At 43.5% G+C, this 26,329-nt stretch overlaps 1 protein-coding gene across 1 annotated transcript in view; it reads right to left on the bottom strand.

Moving 5' to 3' along the window:
* grm4 (glutamate receptor, metabotropic 4) overlaps nt 1-26,329 on the bottom strand; it is a 1,385,277-nt gene that overhangs the window by 435,452 nt on the left and 923,496 nt on the right. The window contains exon 7 of the mRNA XM_041196119.1: nt 11,312-11,512. Coding sequence (XP_041052053.1) covers nt 11,312-11,512 — 201 coding nt within the window. The remainder of the gene's footprint in view (nt 1-11,311; nt 11,513-26,329) is intronic.

Genomic DNA, 26,329 nt, shown 5'->3' with positions numbered 1-26,329 from the left:
CCGTGCAATGGAAGCATTCTGTTCAGCATAACATGTCAAGGAAAAGCCTTAAAAAATCCTTCCCTAAAGCACAGCTTCTCTTCTACTCTTTTCTCCTTTAAAATACTTCTTAAAACCTACCTCTTTGGCCAAGCTTTTGGTCATTTGCCCTAATACCTGTTTATATGTGACATAATGTCAAAGTTTGTTAATGTCCCTATGAAGTGTCTTGGGATGTTTTACAATGTTAAGTAATAAATAATAAAATGTTGTTGTAATTTGAGGTAGACAGAGCTGCTCCAGGGTCCACAGGAGAATGTGGGCCTCTGCTGGCTTGGGCAACCCCTTCCCATGCTCGAGACTCAGTTCAACTTCACCTCTCCAATACTTACCTGCGCAGCCTCCAGGCCACGTGATCTTTGCCTGCCAGAAACTAGCCAGATGAATAGCAAGATGCAATTGAGACCTTGCCAATGCCATCTGGGCCTCCCATATAGACTCCCTTAGCGGGGAGTCTGCATATCTCACTGGTTGTCTATCTACCAGGATATTAAAATTACCCCTTAGCTGTGCCTTGGTGAGGGTAGGGAGGGGGCAGAACTAGGATTTATACATTTTTCAGCACGTGGTAACAGGAAACACAAAACTGTAAAGGCCTTTGTATTTCATTAGTCACATGATTTGGTCCAGAACTGATATTAGGATTAATATAACTATGGCATAATTTAATCCAAACTATTGAGGACCAAGTTAACTGGATTATGAGTCACTCAGATTGACTGTGCAATCCTTAAATTTTTTGCAACGTTTTCCAGTATAATGAAATTTTCTCTCGTTTCTATTAATCTCTTTGTATTTTTTCCCTTTTCCACCAAGATTTCACTTCTTCGCAGTCCTGTTCAGCTGATAAAGTATTTAATACCATGTAGGCTATTCTGATATTCCACTTGCTGAACAGGACTGCAGATGTCAGAGTAAGATGAGCAATGTGTTGTTGCTACCCACCTCCTCCCCCTCTTCCTCCTCCCCCAAGCCTCGATGGATAGTCCATGAAGTGTTTGTGTGGAAGGCTGATTTTCCTATCAGTGTCAGCCTGACTAACAGCTGAACTTGTGCTTTCAGGGTAGTAAAATAGACATCTTAAACACAGTGCTGTCACCCTGCTCAGTATAGCTGGAATTTAACACAGAACACAGAAAGGTAAGGAGCAGTATCTTCATGACTCCAATATAATTAATGGGCTCAGGTGACAGCATAATGGAGCGAATGAAGCTTCTGGTTTTATATACATGTAAACATATCAAGCACCAAGTATTTTCATGTGAAATCCGTATTGATATTCTTCTTTGGCATGAAATTAATACGGAATTGACAACAGCAAATTGCATTGAAGTACCTGCTCTTTGTAGGATTAATGTTTCCCTCTTGTTACAACTAAGACCTTTAAAACTGCAATTTCTTCTCAAAGGACAAAGGCAGTAGTTTCCTTCATTAATTTTGCTTTCTTTCCCCCAAACTCAATATCATTATTAAACACAACTAATAAAAACTTAATATCACCTGTTAGCAAGTAACATCTATTATTTTCGCAGGATGATGTACAGCTTTGATGCTTCTTACACTAGCTGTTCCAGATTTTTTGTGGAAAATTTGTCAGTTCCATGATCTCTGGTAGCTATGGAACATCTGTAATCTTTATGAATAGTAGTCGCCATTCTATTTATTCCTAAAATGATAATCTTTCACTTTTGCTGCTTATGCTTTCTTGGACTACTATGTTAGGTGTGCCTTTTCTGAGTCTCATCAGCTATACCAGCTACTCTCCCAAATAAATCACACTTCTCTGCCTGCATAAACTCTAATGCCCTCTAATGCATCTAATAGATGTGATCCCACACAAGTATAGCTATTTAATCATATCAACTCAACCAGATGTACCAAAAGTATTAATTATGCCATCTTAGGCAAAATGTGTTCCAACTGATGCCCTTTAAAACCATAGGAGTTTATAGTACAGCAGAAGACCTTACAGCTATCATATCTGTGCCAGATCTTTGCAAGACTAATCTGAAGTAATCCTACATCCCAGCTTTTTCCCTAGACCTGAACCTTCCCCCTGCTTCAAATGCTTATCTACCCTTAAGAGACTTGCTAACCCTGAACTTAGACGATAATTTGTCTCTGCCATTTTGTTTTTGATTTTGATGCTATATATTTTAGTGTGATATGTCAACAATTGTCCCCATAAATGGGTCTCAAATCCCGAGTATGCCTTTAACTGTGCAATATATGGGTAAACAGTGGAAATGCAAAATGATTGAACAGAGAGTTCACTGGTGCTGATCTTCAGCTTACTGCAATGTAAAATGTCCCAGCGTATGATTTACCCTGTCTTTGCTATGAGGCTGCATACATACTACCAGACAAAACACAAGCTATAAACCAAAAGATCATTTATTTGACATGAAACAGATAAATGTTAAATTACAACGTTTACTGTTTTCTGTCTACATACTATACTGAAACTCTTATTTTTTTTGCACATTTCTAAAATACATCACCTTTGCCTATTTGGACAGGATTTATTCCCATTGAGAGGAAGTCCTGATGCCAGACTCAAGTTCATTTCAGCAATTACATGGGCAGGTGGCAGAACATCCTAGGGCATTCCCTGTCTGTAGCCAATTAACGGACAGCAAGCAGAGGAAATGGCCAATAACAAGTGGTTGGTGGGAGGAAATTCCAGCAGGTCAAAGGGCAGCCAGCCACCTTCATACAGGCTGCATAGATAGAGGGCATTAGAAGGGGTGCTGAAGAAGGGAGCCTGTACAAGAATGGCTGGAGTCAGAGGAAGGGGGCTGTCCAAGTTTTACTGACACCTCCATGGAGGTACTTGTCCAGGAAGTGAGAAAACAAAGAGAGGTGCTTTTCCCACAAAAAAAGCATTGCTGGACGTGGCTGAAGAAGTCAGAAGCCCCTGGGTGGTCGCATAATCATGGGTGAAGTGCTGGAAGCAAGTCAATGACTGGTGTGGTCTGGGAATATGAGTGGTATTCATAATAGCAAATGCGCCACCCTGCATATCATAAATGGCACCCATGAGGTATGAGATGTGGTGGCTGATCCAAGCATCAGGCATGACCAATCACCATCATCCACACTGAGCCACAGACTAGCCTTACACCAATGCCCCATTGTCAGTCAGAGGTGATTCCTGTTTGTCAAGATTGAATGGCAGCTTGTAGTGGTCTAATAATAGCCATGGGAACTGGCACAGACTGACTTGTGTAGTTGGGCTATGAGAGACAAAAGTGACATGAGTATGCCTGTGTTTGCAGGAGAAGAGTGCTCACGGGCAGCAGAGAAGAACTGGAGGTACTGTGTTATTCATAGCTGTAGTGACTTCAATGGAGGAGATAATGGAGTTATGATGGGTTGCAACAGGGCAGCCCTTCACTGAGGGAAAGGCAAGTGTTGTTGATCAGCCCCTGAACCTAAAGGGATCCAGTGATGGCCCTGAAATATATCAGGCTCTCAGCCTGACTGGCCCATTGGTGTGATACCTTATGTATTGCTCTGCCCTCTGGTACATGGCATCTGACACCTGCTTGATGCAGCAAAGAGTTTTTGACTGGGGTATGCCACTAATGTCTCCAGACAAGTTGAGTGCCACAGTCACCTGCAAAGCCACAGGCATTGAGTGGCCATCATGTTTCATTGGCCTCAACTCCCCATCCAGCAGTCTGATCCGACATCTCCATGAAGTAGAATCTCCATCTGAAAATCCTTTCAGCTGGGTGGTGACTTCTGCAAACATAGGTGTGCATTCTTGGATCTATGCACACTCCTTGTCCACATCTCCTCATGCTCTCTTGACTGTAGTACTTCTAGATATTGCAGCCGTGCTCTATGGGCTGAGGCAGTCTCTAACTCTCTTACTCACTGAAGGAGTCAAACTCTGAATGCCTACCAACCATTGAAAATTGGAGCTCTCAACACTCAAAGCCGCTCACACTCCTACTGCAGCCTACACAATAAGTGAATTAGGCAGAGACATTTCCAATAACTGCCCCAGGAAATGGGCTTACACAGCAATCTCTCTGACTTTTCAATTCCTTGCTTCAATGAATGTTAGCCTGCCTGCTGGCAATGGCTATCACATCCAGCCACCACTCATCTGCTGCTGAGTTACCACCTCTTTTGACAAGCAAGGCGCTGATACTCCCTGGAACTCAGGTGCTCCAGGGAAAATTAAAAGAAAACACTGCAAAATCACATCACTATTGGCAGCTTCACTGTCTCAACTGTCTGCCTGCTGCCATCCTGCAAACTCATGGCCCTGCTGTCCAGCCACCTCTGAGAAACCAGTCCAGTAGCAGAAAGACATCGGGGATTCCGGCTGATGCAGTTCCCCACCATTTTATTGACTTTCACCCCCACCCCCACCACACTTCCTCAAAGCCCCTTGCCAGGGGCCGGTAAAATTGTCCGTTATCACCCCATTTTTGTTATAAGTCCCTTTGTTCACAGGAATTTTGCAAGTTGGCTGTGGAATTACAGAACTTCTGTTTTGATCTCACAGCTTATATCCCAGCACACCACCTATACTCCAACCAACTTTACATCTCTGAAAGGTGTTTGAAGGTTTGCATGGTGAGGGCGGTAACATTGAGGAATTCAACACCATAAAGAATTTTGCTCTGAAAAGTGCAGTTGTTACCTTAAAAGAGTTCCTTGGAAGAACTGATAGACCTCAACATTTCAGGCAGCACACTCTGCCATTATCCAGAGGAATGACTGGAACAAGTGAAAGTGGAGGGTGGGAATATGGGCAGGTTATGGTGTTTGTAATAGGCCTGTTCATGTTAACATTCTTGCTGCTGATTGGTCAACTGTGTAGAATAGATGGTAGTGCATTTCTGCTTGAGTTTCTACTTGATGGGTGTGTGTTTCATAATTGAGTCTAGTATGATTCTATATATGACTCCAGAGCCACAGCAATGTGGTTAGCCTTAAATGCCCTCTGAACAAATGCAATTAGGGATGGGAAATAAATGCTGGTCTACCCAGTGATGCCCACATGAACTAATAAAAAAGTAAGGGTTGCTAGATGCCACTGATGAGAAGGCCACTGTCTTGGGGAATGATGTGGTGTTGGTAGATCTCCATAGCATCCCTTGCACATCTTGTATGCCAGCGTGTGATGGATGAGATAAGTTTAGAGTTGGACTATTGGATGTCGTGGTTATTAAGTTGAGCATGTTTGACAATAGCAGACTTGTCCTATTCACTGTGCTTGATGTAGGTTTGATGTTCCTTGAATCTAGTATGCTGCTCAGATTGTTATAATTTTTGCTATTTAACTATAAATATTAAAATAAGTTCAAATAATTTCCATGATTTTAAGAGTTGTATTTCTCTTTTATGTCCCATAGTGTTGTTGTCGTTCTAGCTTATGCAGTCATTAGCAAAGCCCAGCATTAGCAAGCGTTTTCTTATCGTCAAGTTTCCAATAACTATCATATTGAACAGATGTCATCCGTTAAACTCCAGAGATCAATGACTCACAGCCATATTGTTTGAGCTCACAATTAAGGTGCCCAAACAATGGCATTAGTTTAAAATTTTTATTTGATGACCTATAATCTATACATTTATGACAAAAAGTAAATATTTTATGTCTATTTTTCTCCACAACTCTTGGGCCAGAACTTTACATCCTGCGGGTGGGTGTATTCCCAACCGGGCGGGCATAAAATCATGTGAGATGATGTTGGGTGAGCATCCCGACATTATCGCGCACTCGTGCAATATTTGGCTTGGCAGGCATGTGCAAAAGCCGGACGCTCTTCGGACTTTTGTGGGCAATTAAGCTCATTAACGGCCCAGTTGTATGTGATTTTTTGTGGCCCGTCCAATCTTATGGTTGGCAGATGGGCCAATCAGCCAGGCAGGCTTTGCATTTTTTTTTTTAATGAGGTCTGCCTTCGGGTGCTCGATTGTGCTGCATGGACATCTTTTGCAGCATTTTTGTGCTTTCTTTTATTATTTGGAGGTCTGCTGCCCCAAGAAGCTGTCTGCCTTCAGGGAGCTCAGTGGAAGCACTCATCAGCGCCCTCAGTGATGTCGGTGTCCGCCCTCTTCCCACCCCCACTGGCAGTGCTGAGCTTTTCTCCGGGCGCGTTTCACACTGGCTGGCTGTTAATCGGCCAGACAACGTGAAATCGTGGTCGGGAGCCGATCGCAGGCGGAAGCACATTTCACATCTGCTTCTGGGCTCGCCAATTGCGCACGCCCAATGAACGTCAGATTCAGGCCTTGATTTTTTTTCAGTTTTTTTGATCAGTTATCATGGTTCACTGTCTTTTGCACTTCCGAAAAACTGTGATGAAATTAGCAACACTTATGATGCATTTCCCTCTCTGGGACCCAAATTATGTCAACAAAGAGTAAGGAGTCCTCACCCAAGCACAAATGAAACTTTGATTGCTGGGATTGGAACAGAACTCAGGCATCAGGCTCCAGAATAGTGACAAAGCTATGTTGAGGAAGATACTGTAAGTCAGCAGTGCAATGTAGAAGTTCGGCAGATGGGTCACAGATGCAGTTCAAAGCAACAAAATATGAAGTAGCACAACTTGGGACAATCTCTAAACATGTGAATGCGGGGGAAAAAGGCAATTTGAAACAAAAAATAAATGAGATTCTGAGTTGCACACATTGACAAATAGAACCCCATATCTTCTTGCAAAAGCTATCGCAATTGTGAAGAAACCATTTTCTGCTGGATGGCTACATCGGTCTTTATTTCCACCAGGGTAAAATTAATTATAGCATTCACTATGTAAAAGATCATACGTCACTGATAACTGCTACAGTATTATGTGAATAATGATCAATGTTTACTTCTGCAAAAATGTAATTTCACTCAAATATAAAAGGAGACCATGGAGCCCCTTGAACCTGTTCTGTCTTCAGTTAGATATAGGTTAGTCTATATCAATCTATTCATCTTCCTTCCATATCTCTCAATACTCTTACCTGACAAAAATCCATCAATCACAGTTTTGAAATTTGCAACTGAGCTCGTCTGATCAGCTTTCTGTGGGAGACAGTTCCTGATTACCATTACCTTTTGTGTGGTGTTCCCTGGCATCTTCCATGAATGGCCCAGCTCTAATTTTAATGTTATGCTCCCTTGTTTTGAATACCCCCACAGACAAAATAGTTTCCCCCTATAAAGGCTATTAAATTTCTTCATCAATATAAACACCTCTATTACAACAGATCTCCTCTTAAGCTTCTGAACAGACCATGTCCCAAGAATTGAGCAGAGGCTATATTGGAAAACAAGTCAAGTTGTGATATTGATGGTGGCAGCTGCAACTGAATTTCCTAGAATTTTAGAATGTTATAATATATCAAGCATATATTTTCTGCTGAAATGATCTATGTATTTTATACAGCTTTAGTATGATACATCTACCAGTGTTAATTTTAACATGCTTCAACATTACTGAGCCTTCTAATTGAACAATTATTCTGTCTCCCAACAGCTAGGCAATAAAGGCACATTGGTCAAGGAGTTTCTTACTTCACTAGTCTGCATGTACGCATAGAAATGAATATCAATGAAAAAGATGGATGAAGCCTAAATGTGTCTGTAAACAGCCATAAACATTTTGGAAAAGAAAATTGTCAATAATATCCAGTATACAATTGTTGTTTTAGGTGAATTCTACAGGAACTGAAAGGCATAATTTTTGTTCAGTGATATTGTCGATCAGTATTTTATTATTCTAAAAACCTCATTGTTTTTTATAATGATCCAGATTTTGCATTTGTAAGAACAGCAGAACTGTCAGTGTTCATTGTGTGAATTAAACTTTTGAACACTGACAGCAATTTGGGCCAGGATTTCATGGCCCCACCGCAGTGTGTCTCCCTCCAGTGGATGCGGTGAGCCATTTAAATCTATATTCAGTTCAGCAGGACCATGATATCCAGCCGGGTAGGAGGGGCAGTAAAATCCAAGACTTGGTGTTTGCACGTGTGCAACTAAATGTGGAATTCCAGAAGTTTCCTTGCTCCTCCACATGGTGCACTGTTGAAGATCCCACAGGCGGCAAACCTTTAGAAATCACCGAACTGATCAGAACTTCCACTTTTACCCTCTAATATCACTTTTAAACCTCCCAAAAGGTTATGGCTTGCCAATGAGGTGTAACTGGGTTTTTAACAGTGTACAAATTCATAACTATTGATTAAAAACTTATCTGGGCTAGGAAAACTAATTTTATATTTGTGTAATTAGGGCAGAATTTAGCTGTTGGCTGGCGGGCAGGGCCCACCGGCTCACCGGCGGGCGGGCAGCCGATCCCCGCCACTGAAACGGGGCCCGCCGCCATTTTGAGTGGGCAGGCCAATTAAGGCCCGCCCAGCGGCCTGCCTGACAGGAATGCTATGCGCTTCCTGTGCGGTGGGTGGAGGGAATCCCCAACTGTCAAAGTGCGCTCTTTCGCGCATGCATGAAAGAGCGCACTGCTCCCTGAGGCAAAGTCCTGTCTCAGGGAGTTTAGTGAAAGGTAAGTAAACTCTAAAAATAGAGAATTATTAAAATTATTAACATGTCCCCCTCATGTGACAATGTCACACGAGATGGGACATGTTAATAATAAACACATAAAATGTATTAACTTTTTAAAAAACGTATATGAAACTTCATCCCGCCAGTGGATGAGGTTTCATGCTTTTTCAGAAGCCCGCTGGGGCTCCTGGCCTGCCCACCAGCCTTAAGGTTGGCCGGGCAGAATGTTTAGTAATGTTAATTAGCCTGTCAATGGCCTTAATTGGCCATTAACAGATCGGTGGGTGGACAGCTGATTTCGCTCTCCACCCACCTTCGTGAATATTTGATTCCTCCCAACCTCATCCCGCGTCATTTTCCCCTCGGCGAGCGGGCCTCACCCCCAAATTGCTGAGGGGAAAATCCTGGCCTAGTAATTTGGTGCTTCTTGTCATCTGTGTAATGCATTAGTTGTAGGGACCTAAATTACTTTGTGAGTCATTCGACATTTTCCTATGACAACCAATGGAGTTTCCTAAGTGCATAATTAAACTTTAGCAATGTCCTCAAAGCATCCCTGAAGAGGTTAAACATCTCTGCCGATTCATGGGAGTCCTTGGCTTACCACCAACCAAAATAGAGAAGCCTCATCCGAGAAGGCACTGAACACATGGAGAAACTCCGCCAAGAATGTGCTGAGGCAAAATCGAGGTGTCAGAGGGAGCTTATAAACCTCCAAACAACTCACTTACCCAACCCTTCAAGGACCATCTGCCCCACATATGGCAGAGTCTGCAGATCGCACATTGGACTTATCAGCCATTTCAGAACCCATTGAACCAGAATGGAAGCAAGTCATCCCTGATCTCGAAGGACTGCCTAAGATTTCTCTTTCATAATATGAAATTGAATAATCCCTTCAAAATTGTGACTGTCATCAAAGTCAAGGTAATTTAGCACCCAAATTATAAGTGTGGCAATTTAGGTATGATTGTTTTTAACCATCAATGTAACGAGTAGACAGAAGTTAAAAGAATATCAATGGGGAACACAGCATTTTAAGTTTTGTTTGTGGTCATATTTTGCAAGATACGGTCTCAAGTCCAACCTCAGTAAAGCATTCTGTTTCAGTGGAAATAATTGCTTACGAGAATAATTATACTGCTCTTAATTAGCATTGGTAAAATGTTTCTCTGAGAAAGGTTTATAATGAATATAGATGTGTTGAAGTTCAATTTGTGAAAAACATTCACATTTACATTTTATCTAAAGTATGATAACACATGACTTGCTTATATAATGGAGTTTCCGTTATATGCCATAATGAAGGTAAACTACTACACTGCAGATCTTGCCTACCTCCAGATGCAGAATAAAAGACAATACAAGCAGAAATTAAATGGAATCTTCATTTCCTTTGAGGTTGATTTCTGTCAATAGAAATATTGGTGTTGGTGGGCTGTGAAATGAGGCAACATATTCGGCAAGATTCCATGAAAACCTTGGCAGATAACCAGGAAAGCAGATAATTGAGACTGATAATGGCGCCAACCTAAGGAAAGGCTTCTTCGTGTTTATGGAAATCTGGTTCACTGTCTCTAGCTAGCATGAAAATTAGCATTTTATTTTGCTTCAAAACGCTTTGGTCATATTCTCTTTGTGTGATTATCTGTCATCCAGTTCTTTCTCATCAGTTCTTCTTATATCTTTTCCTTTATGATTCAATCACATTTTTTGACTTACTTGATTGTGCAGCACATCATTATTTTTCAAATCTTCTGCTCTCTTCAGCTGTCTCAAAGAATATGTTGTCTTTACCCTGAAAATGTTGATTCCGTTCTTCCTTTTGTCTGGCTCTCATTTAGTGTCTATCTTGTATTTCACATGTAATTCCATCTGCTCTTGATAATAGTGTAAAACCTCATGTAGCAATTATCTATCAGACTGATACAAGGGTTTGACTGTATTCCCATCCTCAATGCATTAAAAAGATAAATAAAAAGTATCTGCCCAGGATTGACTATGGCAGCATTTAACATATGGTTGCTTACCTTGTTTATGTGGCATTCCTTTGTCTATTATTTTAAGACAGTTGTTAACTTGTTCATTTGAATTGTATTAAGCCTCTATTACAATTGTGAACAAGGTAATGTCACACCATTTATGTCAAGTATTTGCATTCTATGTACAGCACTAATTTTGAGGTTATGGTTTTTTCATTTTTTCTTATGTTGGCACATGTGATGAAAAAATACATTCATCTGCGGAATATTAACTGAAGAAATCACAGAAAGCTACAACAGATGACATAATTCTGAAGTTTTTGACATATTGGATTCATTTATAACAAAGGAAATTTTATCAGTAAATACAGTGATTTCCATTAAATTCTGCCAATACAATTAGAAACCTCCCAATGAGCTAAGTTTAGCCTTTCACATAGTATTTCTGCCAAACCTTTTATTCACTGCTTACATTTGAATAACGTTCCATTAAATATTTCACACTGTGTGTAAGCGACATCAACAACTGAATATAGATAGCTAAACCCAATGTTCCGTGATCATACTTAACGTAAGCTCATAATTTGAAAGCTTTGCAATACAGAAAATGGTAATTTCATAACATTCTGCAAGCACATATAAAAACTCAAGTTGGTAGCAAATATCCATGCCAGCTCTAAGCCTCTGGGCCTGGTGCAATGAGAAACTTTGAACCCTCCCTCCAACAAGAACATCCAGTAGGTAAATGCTTCTGTACACTTACCAGAGAAGTTGACTTTACGGATATATTCAAGGAGGACCTTGCCATCTATAGGATCCATTTTGGAACAAAGCCCAACATATCCTCGGCAGAGGTCTTTGTGCATGTTGTGCAGAGCATGTGCCATGGCATAAACTGCGTCAATAACAAACAGTACTTTCCCTTCTTGCTCATAAGAATTATTCCGCCCAATTCTCTCCAGGCCTAGGGAAGAAAGAACCACAAAAAGAAAATTTGAAATTTTGATGCTTAACCTTTTAAAACCACTCCAATATAAATTCACAGAAATAATAGTCAAGATTTTGGCGTTAGGGATGAGTTAAAAGACAGTGGTTTCAAGGTATTGAGAGATATCCATATAAGACTTATTAATCCATTACATTTTCTTCATGTAAAGGGGAAAATGGTGAATTAAAATTAGCACATTAAAATTCCTTAACATAATTTATTGGAAGACTGCAATAATGTAAAGAAAATTGTACCATTTTAATGAAACCTGTATCTCGCCTCAGATTTTTTCATGGTGCTTTTTTATTGAACCTTGCTTCATAATGTCTTCAGTAGAAGGGAGGAGAAATCATTTTTGGAAATAGTGTATTAATAAACTTATTTTGTTTCAAAAATGAAGGTTTGTTTCTGGAGCAAGGAGAATATTGTTCTGAAATTGGTGAGCAGGAATTTTCAAAACATACTGGAATCAACATTAATTCCCCAAATCCACCTGGCAGGTAGCAACAGTGATCGGAATTTAATGGTCACAATGGTGGATGTGTTCACTTTCTGGAGAGCTTGTGGCAATGCTGCTGCAACAGTTTCTGGAAGCCCTAATAAGATTAACTCCCAGTTAGGCAGCAGGTTGGCTGCCATTGGGGTTCCTGTCTCCAACAGGGGCAATTTCCCACCTCACATTGATGGAGGGTGGATGTCTCGTTTCCAAAAACTGCCAGCCAATCAGAGACCGACAGTCCTCCTGTACCAGCTGTGCCACTAGGAGCGGTGGCCACTGCCGGTACTGCAGTGGAGCTTCGTAAAAAGATCAGCACTGGAGCCCAGGACAAAGGTGAGTACTGGGTGGGATCGCTGCAGCCAGTGTTGGAGGCCCTGGCAAGGTGGCGGGGTGGGAGGGTTGAGGAGGAGGGGTGGAGGGGTGGCGGGAGGGCGGGTGGGAGGGTTGGAGGCAGGAGTCATTGTGAACGTGGGGGGGGGGAGGATGTGTTCCCAAGGGCCCTTCCCTTGTTGTTTGTGAGTCCCTTTGTTGGGCATAAGATGACTGAGAAGGAATGACCTCCCCCTCTCCCTCCCACCTTACCAGGCTGCAGGCATAACTGTAGGGCTTTGCTTGGAAGTTTTCCCACATGGTATGGCTCCCGCTAACCATTGGTTGAATACATGCAGCAGTGGACTGAGGCTCTTAAGTGGCCTTAGCTGGCCTGCAGGTGATAAGGCCATTTTTGACCGTTCCTACCCCTGACTTAATTGGATTTGGGGGAGTTTGGAAAGTGGCAGGGTCTCCACCCCACACCTTTCCACCTTATTATACGCCCCCCGCCCCATCTCCCAGGCCACCTCAAGGGGGAACATTAAATTCTGCCCAGTGTGTGTGAGAGGTTAAAATTTACCAAGTTGCTTATCCACGCATGTTCACTCCATTCCTGCCTGGAGCCATTTAACCTTTACCAACTCTAGTTAGTTGAGGTTCCTGCTACTGATAGGCTGTCAAGGAGCCAAATTAAATTGAAAAGGCTATGATATAATTATGATATCAGTGTTTCAACATTATTTTGACTGCAACTGAAGGGGAGGCCTGCATGGTGGCAAGGCCTCCACAGGAACCTGATAGGATGCTACAGAGCAGCCAATGTATGTTTTAATTTTTTGCTATCCAGGATGATTGCTGGGAGTCCTGGAGGAGCAGAGTTTTGCTCCCGTCTCTGGAAGGAATCTCTGCGGCTGTCCTGTCCTCACTTTCCCTCTCCCTCCCCAAAACAGCACATTATATAGGATTGCAAAGGATATCTGGTACATAAATGGGCCTTTCGAGCCAACCAGTCTGTGCCAGCGTTTATGCCTCACTCAAGCCTCCTCCCATCTTTTCTCGTTTAAAATCTATCATCACAATCATCTTTTCCCTTCTCATTCATAAGCTTGTGTAGTTTCCCCTTAAATGCTTTATACTATTCACTTCAACCAGTCCCTGATACCAAATTCCACTTTCTCACCACCTTTTAGGTGAAGAAGTTTCTTCTGAATTCCCTCCTGGATTTCTTGGTGTCTATACTGTATTGACGGCCTCAAGTTATGCACTTCCCCAAAAGAGGAAACACTCTCTCTGTGCCAGCTCTATCAAAACCTTTCATAACTTTAAAGACATCAGTTCTGTCACCCCTCAGCCTTTCTTTTTTAAACGAGTATGAACATCCTCATTAAGCCCCTGCAAGAAGCTTGTGTCAGGCACCATTCCCTTGGATTGCCACTGATATCTAGCTCTTCAGGAGCACTTCAGGCCTCAATCCCATCCTGTTAAAATCAAGCCCATTTAGGCGTGGGACTTTTCCACCACAAGATCTTGGATGCAGCAGGTGACTTATTGAAAGGTTGTGGGCACTCTTCTCATCATTTCCCATCCAATCACATGAAAGGGTAGGAAGTTGCTGATAATGCACCCATGATTTTCTGCTAAACCATTTACTGCATGAGAGGCCCCGATAATGGGCTAGAGCCTTGGAAAATCTGTCAAGCATGTTTTAAATAGGAAACAAAACAGATTTGTTGCAATTGTATGGGTTGTTAATTGTTAAACACTTCTTAACTTGTCCTCATACAAACTGGTTTCAGTACATATTTCATGAATGGTCTTGCTTTTGGTAAACCTCAGATATCATATTATGGTCTGTCCAGTTTCAAATTATAAAATCATGGTATTACATAATTGCATATCTACATGCTCCATTGTATATAGGATTGTGGGACTGAATTTGAACTAACTAGTGCTAAGATGATATATGTCTTGTCCTGGGAATTACAATGTGTCATGTTGGTATGAGGGGTCTATAGAATGCAAGCTTTGATTTGTAAACAGAGATGCAGAAGGCTGTTTCTAAAAATCAATTATCTCTTGTCAAAACATTAATTGGGTATGTGAAGCATGCACAAATGTAAAACTGGTGTCTGTCAAGTGGCTCTAAACTCATTTGCATGGAACACAAGCTTCCCACCACTGGGTCTGATTCTGATCAAATTTGATTGACTGTTCTCTATCCAGAGACCTCTTGAAGGGAGAGTATAGTCGACAGGCCATTGGCCACTTTTTCAATTCAGCCCTTTCATCCATATTCACATTTCACTGCAGTGAGCCAGAACTCTGCAGAACCCAAGGTGCAGAGCCAAGATATGAAATGTGAAATAACTCAGTTAAAAGACTCAGAAAAGAGCTCAAAAAGTATGAATATCCTTTTATGTGGGTTTCAGAAACAGTTTTAGTGTAAGTTAGATACTGTGAGGGTGAAATTGATTTCGGAAGTCAGCATTAAACAATGGAATGCAAAGCAGGCAGCCAATTCACCATTGCCTGTTTTGCACTATTGCCCAAGAAAATTTCACTACCCCCACCATATTTCTGTGCATCTCCTGATTTACTTTTGCTTCTGTATTAATTAATTTATTGCAATAAACATAATTTGTAATTTTAGTCCAAAACATACAGTTTGATACATCCTATATTTTGACCAATCAAAAGAAGCAGAAGTACAGAGCAGGCATTCTATATGACTTCCAATGTATGGTGGCACACAACAGATTTTGGGGTAAAAATATCAGGTTAACAGCATTCGCTTTACCATGCAAGTCGAACAGCAACATTCAGCAACCATGTAAATGTAAATGCATAAATTAGGAAGTGCCTGGTTAATATGCCCTATTCCTTCAGAAGCTGTGTGACAACTGTACCTCACTGAGTGATGTGCCATTAAAATGTATGGAAGAGTGAGGTTGCAGTACCCATCCGATTTATACCCATTAAAATCAATAGAAAAAAAATCTAATCCATTCCAATGTAAGTATCGTTTTAATGGTAGGATAAATTTTAAGTACAGCCAAACACCTCCATGGCATTGAAAATTAATTTTAATACATGTGAAGTCTCACACTTTAATTATTATTGGGGGATTTTTAAAAATACATTTTTGAACTTTTCCTGTTTTGTTCTCATTCTCTTAATCTGATCTTTTTTCCCTCTCTACATTTTACTTTCTGTTTCTGATTTAGCATTAATTTTTATAACTGACATCTCCTGGTTCAGACTCTGCGCTGCTCATTAACAATTATTCAATTTGATTGGTTAAAGAGATACAAAGTTGCTTGTCTTGTTTACAGGCCGAACCCTAAAGAACATAACTGCTAGACTGGGTCTGCGACTGGTGGTACAGGAACCAATAAGAGGGGAAAACCTACTTGACCTTGTCCACAACAATCTACCTGTCGCAGTTGCATCTGTCCACGACAGTATTGGTAGGAGTGACCACCGAACAGTCCTTTTGGAGACAAAGTCCCACCTTCACATTGAGAATACTCTCCAGCATGTTGTGTGGCACTACCGCTGTGCTAAATGGGATAGATTTCAAAAAGACCTAGCAACTTAAAGCTGGGCATCCATGAGGTATTGTGGGCCATCAGGAGCAGCGGCAGCAGAATTGCATGCAACCACAATCTGTAGCCTCATGACTGCAAAATCCAGTCAATTGTTATTCCTATTAATAATTGCTTCAAATTCTAGGGGCAGAATTTTACAGCCGCATTTTGGCAGGGACAGGGCCATAAAATGCGGCAAGCCATCATAAACCCCATTGACTTCAGCGGGGATGTAAAATCCCGCTGCCATAAAATTCTGCCCTAGGCTTTGGTTTATAGGAAGTCTTAGTTCACCCTTGGAAATTGCAATTTTCCATGAATACAAAAGAAGAATGTTGGGAATTACAGAAAAAATAAAATACTGGACATTACCTCAGGTTGGATTAGGTTGTTGAATTGAATCAGTCAAATACATAAGGGAGGCCAAGGCAGGAGGGCAAACCGAAGATGCCACAACCCGCGGCTACAGGGTTCAGGCAGCACTCCAACTACCTCCAGACATATGAGGTCCAGTGCTGCAGGAGGCTCCACCTCTCCAGGGACACAGTGACAGCAATATGTCACATGATAGGTCTCCAACTGCGTGGGTGGACACCTGAATAGAAAAGGTTTACCCGACTAATGCCTGGAATGGGCGAGTTGTCTTATGATGAAAGGTTGGACAGGCTAGGCTTGTACCTGCTGGACTTTAGGAGATTAAGAGACAAATTGATTGAGATATATAAGATCCTGAGGAGGCTTGACAGGGCGGATCTTGTGGGAAAATCTAGAACTAGGGGTCACTGTTTAAAAATAAGGGGTCGTCCATTTAAAATGGAGATGAGGCAAATTTTTTCTCTCAGGGGGTCGTGAGTCTTTGGAACTCTCTTCCTGAAAAGGCAGTGGAAGCAGAGTCTTTGAATATTTTTAAGGCAGAGGTGGATAGATTCTTGGTAAGCAAGGAGGTGATAGGTTATTGGGGGTGCAGGATGCAGATTTGAGGTTACCATCAGATCAGCCATGATCTTATTAACTTGCAGAGCAGGCTCGAGGGGCTGAATGGCCTACTCCTGCTCCGTGTTCGTATGTTCACATGAACATACAAGGACAAACAAAGTGTCCATCCCTAACATAAACGTCAAAATAATTAATGCAAATAATGTCACCCGTGACACACGCCTGTTGTACTCAAGATGCCTTCAAATTACGTCTGCGGGTGCTGCGTCTTGGTGTGCCTCCCCGCTCCTCGCTGGCAGGGGCGTTGGAGGCAGCCTGACTCTGCTGTCCTGGTGGCCCTTATGACCTTGGCGGTCGTCCTCTGTCTGCCAGAGCCTGAGTAGGCTCCACCTGGGAGGGTGCATCCAGCCCCATAACTGAGCACTCCTCAGTCGTTATGGCATCATCAGATGCAGCAGCCTCTGGCAGCGGGGTGGAGGACCTGGTGCCTTCATCCAGAGCACCCTGAGAGGAGCCCACAGAGAGGACAGGCAGCTCATTGGCCAGTGTGAGATGTGTTTGTGAGCAGAGAGACTAGGTATCTCATCCATCTCGAACACTGGCAGTGACTTCCTGGGGTCAGAGACCATGTGCGGGCTTGCAGGTCTGAATACAACCCCAGGAACCCCCGAGTCTGCTCCTGAAGCTGCCTCTCCATGAGAGTCGTCACTACCTCAATGGATGAGGCTGTGTGCTCGATGTTAAAGGTCAATGCAGAACTCATGCTCCACATGGACTCCTCCATTGACAGAAAGCATGCCACGCATACCCTCATGGATCTCCACCAGATCTCCCTGTGCATCCCCTGGACATCCAGTATCTGCCACCTGATGGGTGACTCCAGAGGTTCATCACCTGTCTCAGACACAGCAGGTCCAGGTCTTCAGCTGTGCTTCCGCTGTCGGCTCCCTGGGGCCTCTCTGTCTCTGACAGCTCCTGATGTGAGTGTGATGTGCCCTCACCACTGTGCATTACCCATGGAGCCGAAGAATTAATGCCCACTGATGAGTGGGTCTCTGTGGTGGTGCCTGGTTCTGAGAGACAGTGTGACGCTGGTGCAGGTGCGATGTCTTCATCAGACCTTAATGGGGGGGTCTTGAGGATCGCTGGCAATTCGTTTGGATGGCACATCTGCGGGAGGGAGACAAAAGATCAGTACATTCAATCATCATAGTCACTATGCACGGTAAGCGGGCTGAGGAGACAGTGGAGACCGTCTGCATGGTGCCATCTGCATTGGAGCTTCAATGGGCTCTCTGGCTATGAAAGCTCAGTTTCTAATGAGAGGAGCCTGTTATGTTTCCAATACCCACCACACACGGATCTATCACCTGCACTGTTACCTTCATCCAAGACCCCCGCCTCACCGCGACCGGAGGAGCGAGCTGGCCAGTGGCATTTCAGCTCCAGTGTATCACTTGCGTGCTTTGTGACGAAGCACAGATTGGCTGCCCTTCCACCCATTCTGTGGTGCTCTGCAGCGTTATGACTGCTCTTTTCCTGACAGGGAAAACTAGAAAGGCTCATTATTGCTCTGTCTCCCTGAAGGTCCTTTCCTGGTTCCATCACCCACCCGTGCATTAGGTGGACCGTGTCACTGTGGCACTTCTCACCCTGCAATACGCTGAGGCCAGTTGTGCTGACATCCCAGCCTTGGCAGGGCAGACTTCAATGCCAGTTGGCATAGACACTGTTCGACCCCTGAACATTCTGAGCAATGGGCACCCAACTACAGTTCTCCTCACAGGTCCATGCCATCTCTGCACTTGCCCTTGCTGACTGCAGAAGATCATTGAACCTTTTGCAGCCCTGAATCCACGTGCGGCGCACCACCTCGTGCCCACTGACCTGGGCGGCACCTCTGTCTAGGCCTTCTCTTGCCGTCGCTGGGCATTAAGATATGTTGTCCAGCACTGGCCTCCTCAGCCAGCACTTCCAGGCACTCATCTGATAAACCGAGGGGCAGAAGGGGCAGAGTACCCACCCGACCTGCCCTCCCACCTGCCATGACCACCACGTGCTGAGGCCATGACTGCATACCAGGACACTCCTTGGACAGCATCAAAACAGCTCCCTCAGCTTCCTCACAACTCCTGGCAGCCTTCAGGGAGCTGCCTCTTCCAGCACCCAAGGCATTTCCACTCCCGTGCATGGAAAAACCAGTTGCGTTTCACGCTGGTCGGGCCTTAATTGTCCACCCAGCGTGAGATCACATTCACAGCGCGATCTCGGCCGGGAGCAGATTTTACATCCATTTTTCCAGCCAACTTCAGGTGCACCCTGAGGGTAGAATGCAGGCCCATATATTCAGTTCCTGGATGATGGCTATCTGCAACAATCAGCGGACATAACAACAGAAGAGAAAACATGACCTGCTCCACACTAATCGCAACTCCCTTACCTAGATTTAACTTAAGGCCCTCACTGCCAAAGACGGAGTGGAAGCATGCCATTTTAGGACAGTACTTTTTAAATAAACATCAGTAACATGAGTAATAAATAAGCAATCTCTGAATATCAAAATCCTCATTAACGGTAGGGCATTTTTCAGGTCTCCCAAAATGTTGCTGACAGTGTTGGCCTGCCCTTGTACGACATATAAAAAGCATACCATCAATAAAATACTTAAATTGAGCAAATATAGTGGATTGCTGAAAATATTGGAGAAAAATAATATTCAGTTCTATAGCATTGCCAAGCACATACACAATGAAGATGTTACATTGTAAATAATATATTTAGTCGGATTCATTGCCCTGAGAGAAATCCCCATAGTCTCTTTCTCTCAAATTGGGAAAGATTAGAGCGTTGCTTGGGTTAAGTATGTAAATGACACTTAAATACAATTGCTATTCTTTATGGTGGACTTACAAGTAGGTGTTAATATGCGGTACACTTTATGGAGGAGAAATTGGGCATGCTTTGCTCACTTTTCAAGAACTCAGTGGGTTCACAACCTATCAATTTTTGTAACAAAGGAAGGGGGGAATCACCATAATAGGGAGGGCATGCCTTAATCTTTCCAGATAGCTGACTGAAATGGGCATTAGACCAGTTACCTATGCAAAAAGGGAGCATAATGCATGTCGGACCCCTTTGATACATTGGATCATGCCTGACAGCAGCATGTCATTTTGCTCAGGAGTTTTGCTACTTCAAGTAGCTAAACAGGCATACCTTAAAGGGACTCCTGGAGGCCACTATAAAAATGAAAGGTAAACACTTGATCGCTTTCCTGAATGTGGAGCCAGCACACAGCATGAATGCTCCTTGCTGGGTCCATGTTGAAATTGTGGCTGCTACCAAACACCACATTTCACCTCAATCTCCTCTTCCTGACTTGGACTTAACATGAGCCTGCAACTATGGTCCCAATGGCCAATCTTGCCTAACCAACTTATATCAAGTAGTTCAAATTAATCAAAGGCTTACAATATAAATTTCCGATTAGGATATACGCAAGGAAAGATAACCTCTCCTTGTCAAAGTCATCAGAGAGGAAATCAGCTAGCAAAATCAGGAACTAAGGTTATTTTACTAAATCACTTGGTATAATACAGCTATTGGTACAACATAAACTATCCACTATGGAAATCTGTTGTTTAGAAATGCCAGGGGCAGTACTTTAGGTTCACCCACCAGCAGATTTGTAGGTGAGCGGTAAGCATAAAATTTCTTGGATGGCCTTAATTGCTGCCAGATTAGCCCCAGCTCTGACCTTTCTGCAATTTTATAGTTAGATGAGCAAGGCCCACCCACCCTTGCCCCAGCTGAACCCCTTAAGCGGCCAATTATTGGCCATAAGGGCTATTTCCTATCCAGCCTTAATTTTTAGGCTGGCAGGAGTTCCATGGCAGGGAGGGAGCCGAAAATTAACCAGGTTCAGGCCACGGGTAGGAAGGAGAGGGGAGCATCTCCATCAGCAACTTCCTTTTAACATGGGGCAACATCAGGCTTCTCCACCAACAGCCCACTGCCCGCTCTGCCTTGCCTCTGGGCCTAACCTCCCCTCCCTGCCCTGGGACCCCCAAAACTTACCTGGTCCTGGAATCCCAGGATTTAGGGCAGAATTTTCCCAGATTTGCAGTAAGTGCTGTGGCAGGTGTAAAAAAAGATGTTTTACCTGCTGGCCACAATGGCAGGATTTTCACAGTATCACACAGGATCACAGAATCATAGTGCAGAAGAGGCCCTTCGGCCCATCGAGTCTACACAGACATGTAAGAAACACCTGACCTACCGACCTAATTTACCAGCACTTAGCCCATGGCCTTGAATGTTATGATGTGCCAAGTGCTCATCCAGGTACTTTTTAAAGGATGTGAGGCAACCTGCCTCCACCACCCTTCCAGGCAGTATATTCCAGACTGTCACCATCCTCTGGGTAAAAAAGATTTCCCTCACTTCCCCCCAAACCTCCTGCCCCTCACCTTGAACTTATGCCCCCTTGTGACTAACCCTTCAACTAAGGGGAACAGCTGCTCCCTATCCACCCTGTCCCTGCCCCTCATAATCATGTACACCTCGATCAGGTCGCTCCTTAGTCTTCTCTGCTCCAAAGAAAACAACCCAAGTCTGTACAGCCTCTCTTCATAACTTAAATGTTTCATCCCAGGCAACATCCTGGTGAATCTCCTCTGCACCCCCTCCAATGCAATCACATCCTTCCTATAATGTGGCAACCAGAACTGCACACAGTACTCCAGCTGTGGCTTCACCAAGGTTCTATACAACTCCAACATGACCTCCCTACTTTTGTAATCTATGTCTCGATTGATAAAGGCAAGTGTCCCATATGCCTTTTTCACCACCCCACTAACATGCCCCTCTGCCGTCAGAAATCTATGGACACACACGCCAAGGTCCCTTTGTTCCTCAGAACTTCCTGGTGCCATGCCGTTCATTGAATACTTCCTTGTCAAATTAATCCTTCCAAAGTATATCACCTCACACTTTGCAGGGTTAAATTTCATCATTTTGCGCTGTATCGTCCCCTTCCCAGCGCATCCTGCCTCATATGAATTTGCAGGAAACATGCCGGATCGCTGGCAGACAGGCTTGGATTTTCCCGTCATGCCATGGCATGACATCAGTGCTTCCTCATTCTAGGTGCCATATTTAAAACGCAACAGAGCGCAGCCTATTTCATATCTATGGACCAGGATAGTCCTGGCAACAGATAGCCCCAAAAGCAAAGGCGAAAGCAGCCCCCAAATTTAGTGACGCCTCTCTGGGGCTCCTGCTGGATGCAGTGGAATGCCGCTGCGATGTTCTCTACCCCTAACCAGGCCACAGGAGGTCCACCAGAGTCACCAACGCAGCCTGACAGACAGTGGCAGCGGTGGTCAGTGCCATTGGAGCACAAAGGAGGTCAGCTATCCTGTGCAGGAAGAGGATGAATGCTCTCACCCATTCTGCCAAGGTAAATCAACCACATCATTATTCCTAACTCACACACTCACAAACCCATCACACATCCACAGGGATCTCACACCTCAAGGGACAACATCACTAACTCTCACATACACCCTCACATCATCATCAGGCTCATACCCTCTCAAGCTTGAGTCCTTATCCTGTCCATGGCTCCGCTCATCACACAAACATTCCACACAGTGCCATGTGTCCTGCTCATACTCTCTTCATCTGTTTTCCTGCAGACGAAGCCTGCTCACAACAGCAGGGAGATGTCCCAGACCGGGGGTGGAGTGGTCCATATTAGGCACCTCATCCACTTTGAGGAGTGTGCCATTGCTCTGACTGGTGAGTACATGGACTGTGCCTGCTGTGAAGGTGAAGTCTGCAGCAAACACCCACTTGAGAATCTGCATCACATCACCCCTCCGTGAGTGCGCTCTCTCCTGCTTTTGACTCTGCTGCCATGCACTAATTAGCCCTATTTTGGTTCACAGGGAGCTCTGCCAAGCCACCAATGCCCTTAGCCAGCCAATCCCTGAGTCGGAGGAGTGCATCCGCCTGCTCTCTGATGAAGTGACGCCCAATTGTGTGCTATGGAGTTCTCCATGAGAAGGGTGACAGATGCCTTGGAGACCCTAGTCCAACAGAATGTGGCGATACGTGGAGACCTGCACTCCATCATGGTAGCCATGGGTGAGTTCCTGCAGTGGTAATACAAGAGGGAAATGGGGCACCGCGACGTCCCTCCAGGTACTCCTTCCTGTCAAAGAGTCAGGCCGGGGCCCTCAGGCACCCGAAGGGAGGAGGAGCAGCAGCTGGACACCCCTGGGTTATCCAATCAGGAATCTCAGATGCAGTCCTCTCCCTCCGACTCCCCTTTGCCTGCGAGTTCCTTAACATGTCCTCTGTCACTGCAGAAGCAGCAGTTGGCCCAGAGGAGGATAGCTAAAGCAAGCCGGGACCCACAAGACTTTGATTTTCCAGAGGACGCACACCAAAGTCATCAGAGGCAACAGGGCTAACCATTACACAGGCTGTCTCCACCCCTGCTGAGGATGTCAGGGCAGCACCTAGAAGAAGTGGTAGGCCTAGAAAAGTTAAGAAATCCTGATCACAAGTGGTTGCACGAGTGAACACATTTTGTCACTTTATAATCGGAAAATATATTCACTTTCATTGAATAATATGTACTGTTGTCTATCAGCTACAGTGACAAGCTCCACCTCCCCCACACCCACCACTAGCAGTTCAGCTGCGTGCAGCCAGACCACAAGTGGTCCTGGAGGGAGAAGAGTACGTGTGAGGCATTTTGGGGCCCTGTGCAAGCAATCTCCCAAGCATATGGAGTCTTCATCCATCACACTCATCTCACTGTCCCGAGCATTTTCAATGCTGCCTGCTGGGATTCTCTTTCAGTTGTCCATTTGAGCTGACCTGCATCTCCGCCCACCTACTGGGCTCAACACCATCCAGGACAGAGCAATCCACTTTGTTGGCACCTTATCCACCACCTTCAACATCCACTCCCTCCATCACTAACACACAGTGGCAGCAGTGTGTACTATCTACAAGATGCACTGCAGAAACTTACCAAGGCTCTTTCGAGCTTCCTTCCAAACACCTTCCAAACCCAGGACCTCTGCCAATAACAAGGCCAGCAGATGGACGGGAACACCACCACCTGCAAGTTTAACTGCAAGCCACTCACCGTTCTGACTTGGAAAATGTATGGTCATTTCTTCACTGTCACTGGGTCAAAATCCTGGAACTCCTTCCCTAACAGCACTGTGGGTGTACCTACACCACATGGACTGCAGCAGTTCAACAAGGCAGCTCACCACCACCTTCTCAATTGCAACTAGAGATGGGCAAAAATGCTGGACTAGCCAGTGACACCCACATCCCATGAAAGAATTTAAAACAACTCATGTTAAATTGCCCCCAATATTTTAATTTGTTTTTCTCAGATCCCAATGGATAACCTTCTCTTCACTTATTGCCATCTGTAAATGTGGATATATTATATATATGGAACACTACTTGTCATATTTCACCACTCACCAACATTATTGCTACTCTCTGTCTCCTGCCACCCAAACAACCACCTATCATGTCACAAGACATATAGTCACCTCTAATTCCCTGCACTCTAATTTTTGCTAATAATATCATTCAGAACCTTACCAAATGCCTTCTGGAAGTCCTTAAAGACAACATTCGTAGATATTCTCCTATCAACTATGGTAGTAACCTCCACAAAAAAAATCATCTAAATTAGTAAGACATGACTTATTCCTCAAAAATCCATCTTGACTGTCTTGGATAGGGTAGTAATTGTCCAAGTGTGACATCATTCTGTCTCTGTCAGTAGTATAACATTAATTGTAGGGATGTTACTCAAAACTTACAGGTCTGTTATCACCTCTTTGCTCCTTCCTTCCTTTCTTGTAGAATGGGGTGATAATTGCTATTTTCTAATCCACATGTACAATTTCTGAATCCAGAGAGCTTTGGAAAACGGTGACTAATATATCTGCAATTTCTTCCCCTATTTCATTTCATATCCTTGAGTAGTAACCATCAGGTGCTCAACATTTGTCCATTATATTCACCATTACCATTTCTTACTTATATTAGATCTACTGAAGTCTCCCCTTGACTTACTTTCAGGTTTCTGTGTCCTGCTGTTATTTTGTTCTCTTCCTCTACTGTGAAAATGGATACAAAGTACTCATGTAAAAAGTCTACCATTTCATTATTATCCATTATAGTCTAATCTTCATCTACTTTTCTCTTTAATATATTTGTAAAACGTTTTGCTGTTAGCTTTGAATGCTGGAAGCTCACCAATGCTCCTGATGTGAGCTGCATGGTTTTGTACAGTAAAACTGCAGTAGCATTACTGAATCTGATATATGATCTTCAAACATTTGTTCTGCCAATCTTAGCCTAAGATTTTTGTCTTTAGGTAAGTGGAATGTGTTGTAATGTAAATAGTGCGAACCATGTATTTGGCATACACCACAGGTGCTTATTACTCTGTAGTTTGCTTTGGATGCTTAAGCATAATAATCCATGTTTTGGCTAACCACAAGGTAAAATAGAGACCTGGCTAGTATCTTTGACCTGAAAGATTGCAGACAATGTCTCAGATACTTTTGCAGACACCTGTGATACTATAATGTCAAATTACAGCTAAATTATCAGTTTGGAACATAATAAACATTGAGGTAGGGATTAAAAAAAAATTCATTCCTTCCAGCTCATCCTATCAATGTTTCCATATTCTTCTTCTGTTGTGTTCCAGCAGCAAATTAAGCACAGGCTGGAAGATATCTTCAGAAAGAAGATGTATATAAGTGCAATGTGGGCTGGAGGGAAGGCTTAATAAGATTAAAAGACAATGGACTAGAATTGGCTGTCAAAATAATGGTGAAGCTAATGGTGCTCACATGATTTGAATTGAAATGCTACAGCAGCTTCAAGTGAGGAGGAATGCTTGGCCTAAATGGCCAAGTGGTTATGGTACTGGGTTTGTAACGCCAAGATCAAGAGTTCAAGTCTCACAGTGGCAAACTATGAAATAATATAATTTTAGGGCTTGGCCTAAGCAGCCAAGTGGTTATGGTACTGGGTTTGTAACCCCAAGATCAAGAGTTCAAATCTCACAATGGCAAACTATGAAACAATGTAACTTCATCTGAAACAGATGGAAATGGGTTTGTACTCGAAAGAGTTTCAAGTGAGGAGGAGATGCCCAACTGAATGCAGAAATCCAAAAATTGCTGTGAGAGATGAGCTGCTGCATTGTTAGCTTTGTGAAAATTTCATCCTGCTATCTGCCTCACCATTAAAATGCTTTGAATGGCATGAAGTTGCTGTATTCCTGAGATAGATATAAACTAAAGTCACCACAGAAAGTCTTGTCCACTTCAGCATGAGCACTTTTTTAATGATGTGTTAATTGTTAATTAATGCCAATTAACTTCTGACACTGAAAAT

This window comes from Carcharodon carcharias, chromosome 9 (genome assembly GCF_017639515.1).
Source record: "Carcharodon carcharias isolate sCarCar2 chromosome 9, sCarCar2.pri, whole genome shotgun sequence".
Classification (NCBI taxonomy): domain Eukaryota; kingdom Metazoa; phylum Chordata; class Chondrichthyes; order Lamniformes; family Lamnidae; genus Carcharodon; species Carcharodon carcharias.
The sequence above is the reverse complement of the archived record's forward strand: the minus strand, read 5'-3'. Positions and strand labels throughout refer to the sequence as shown.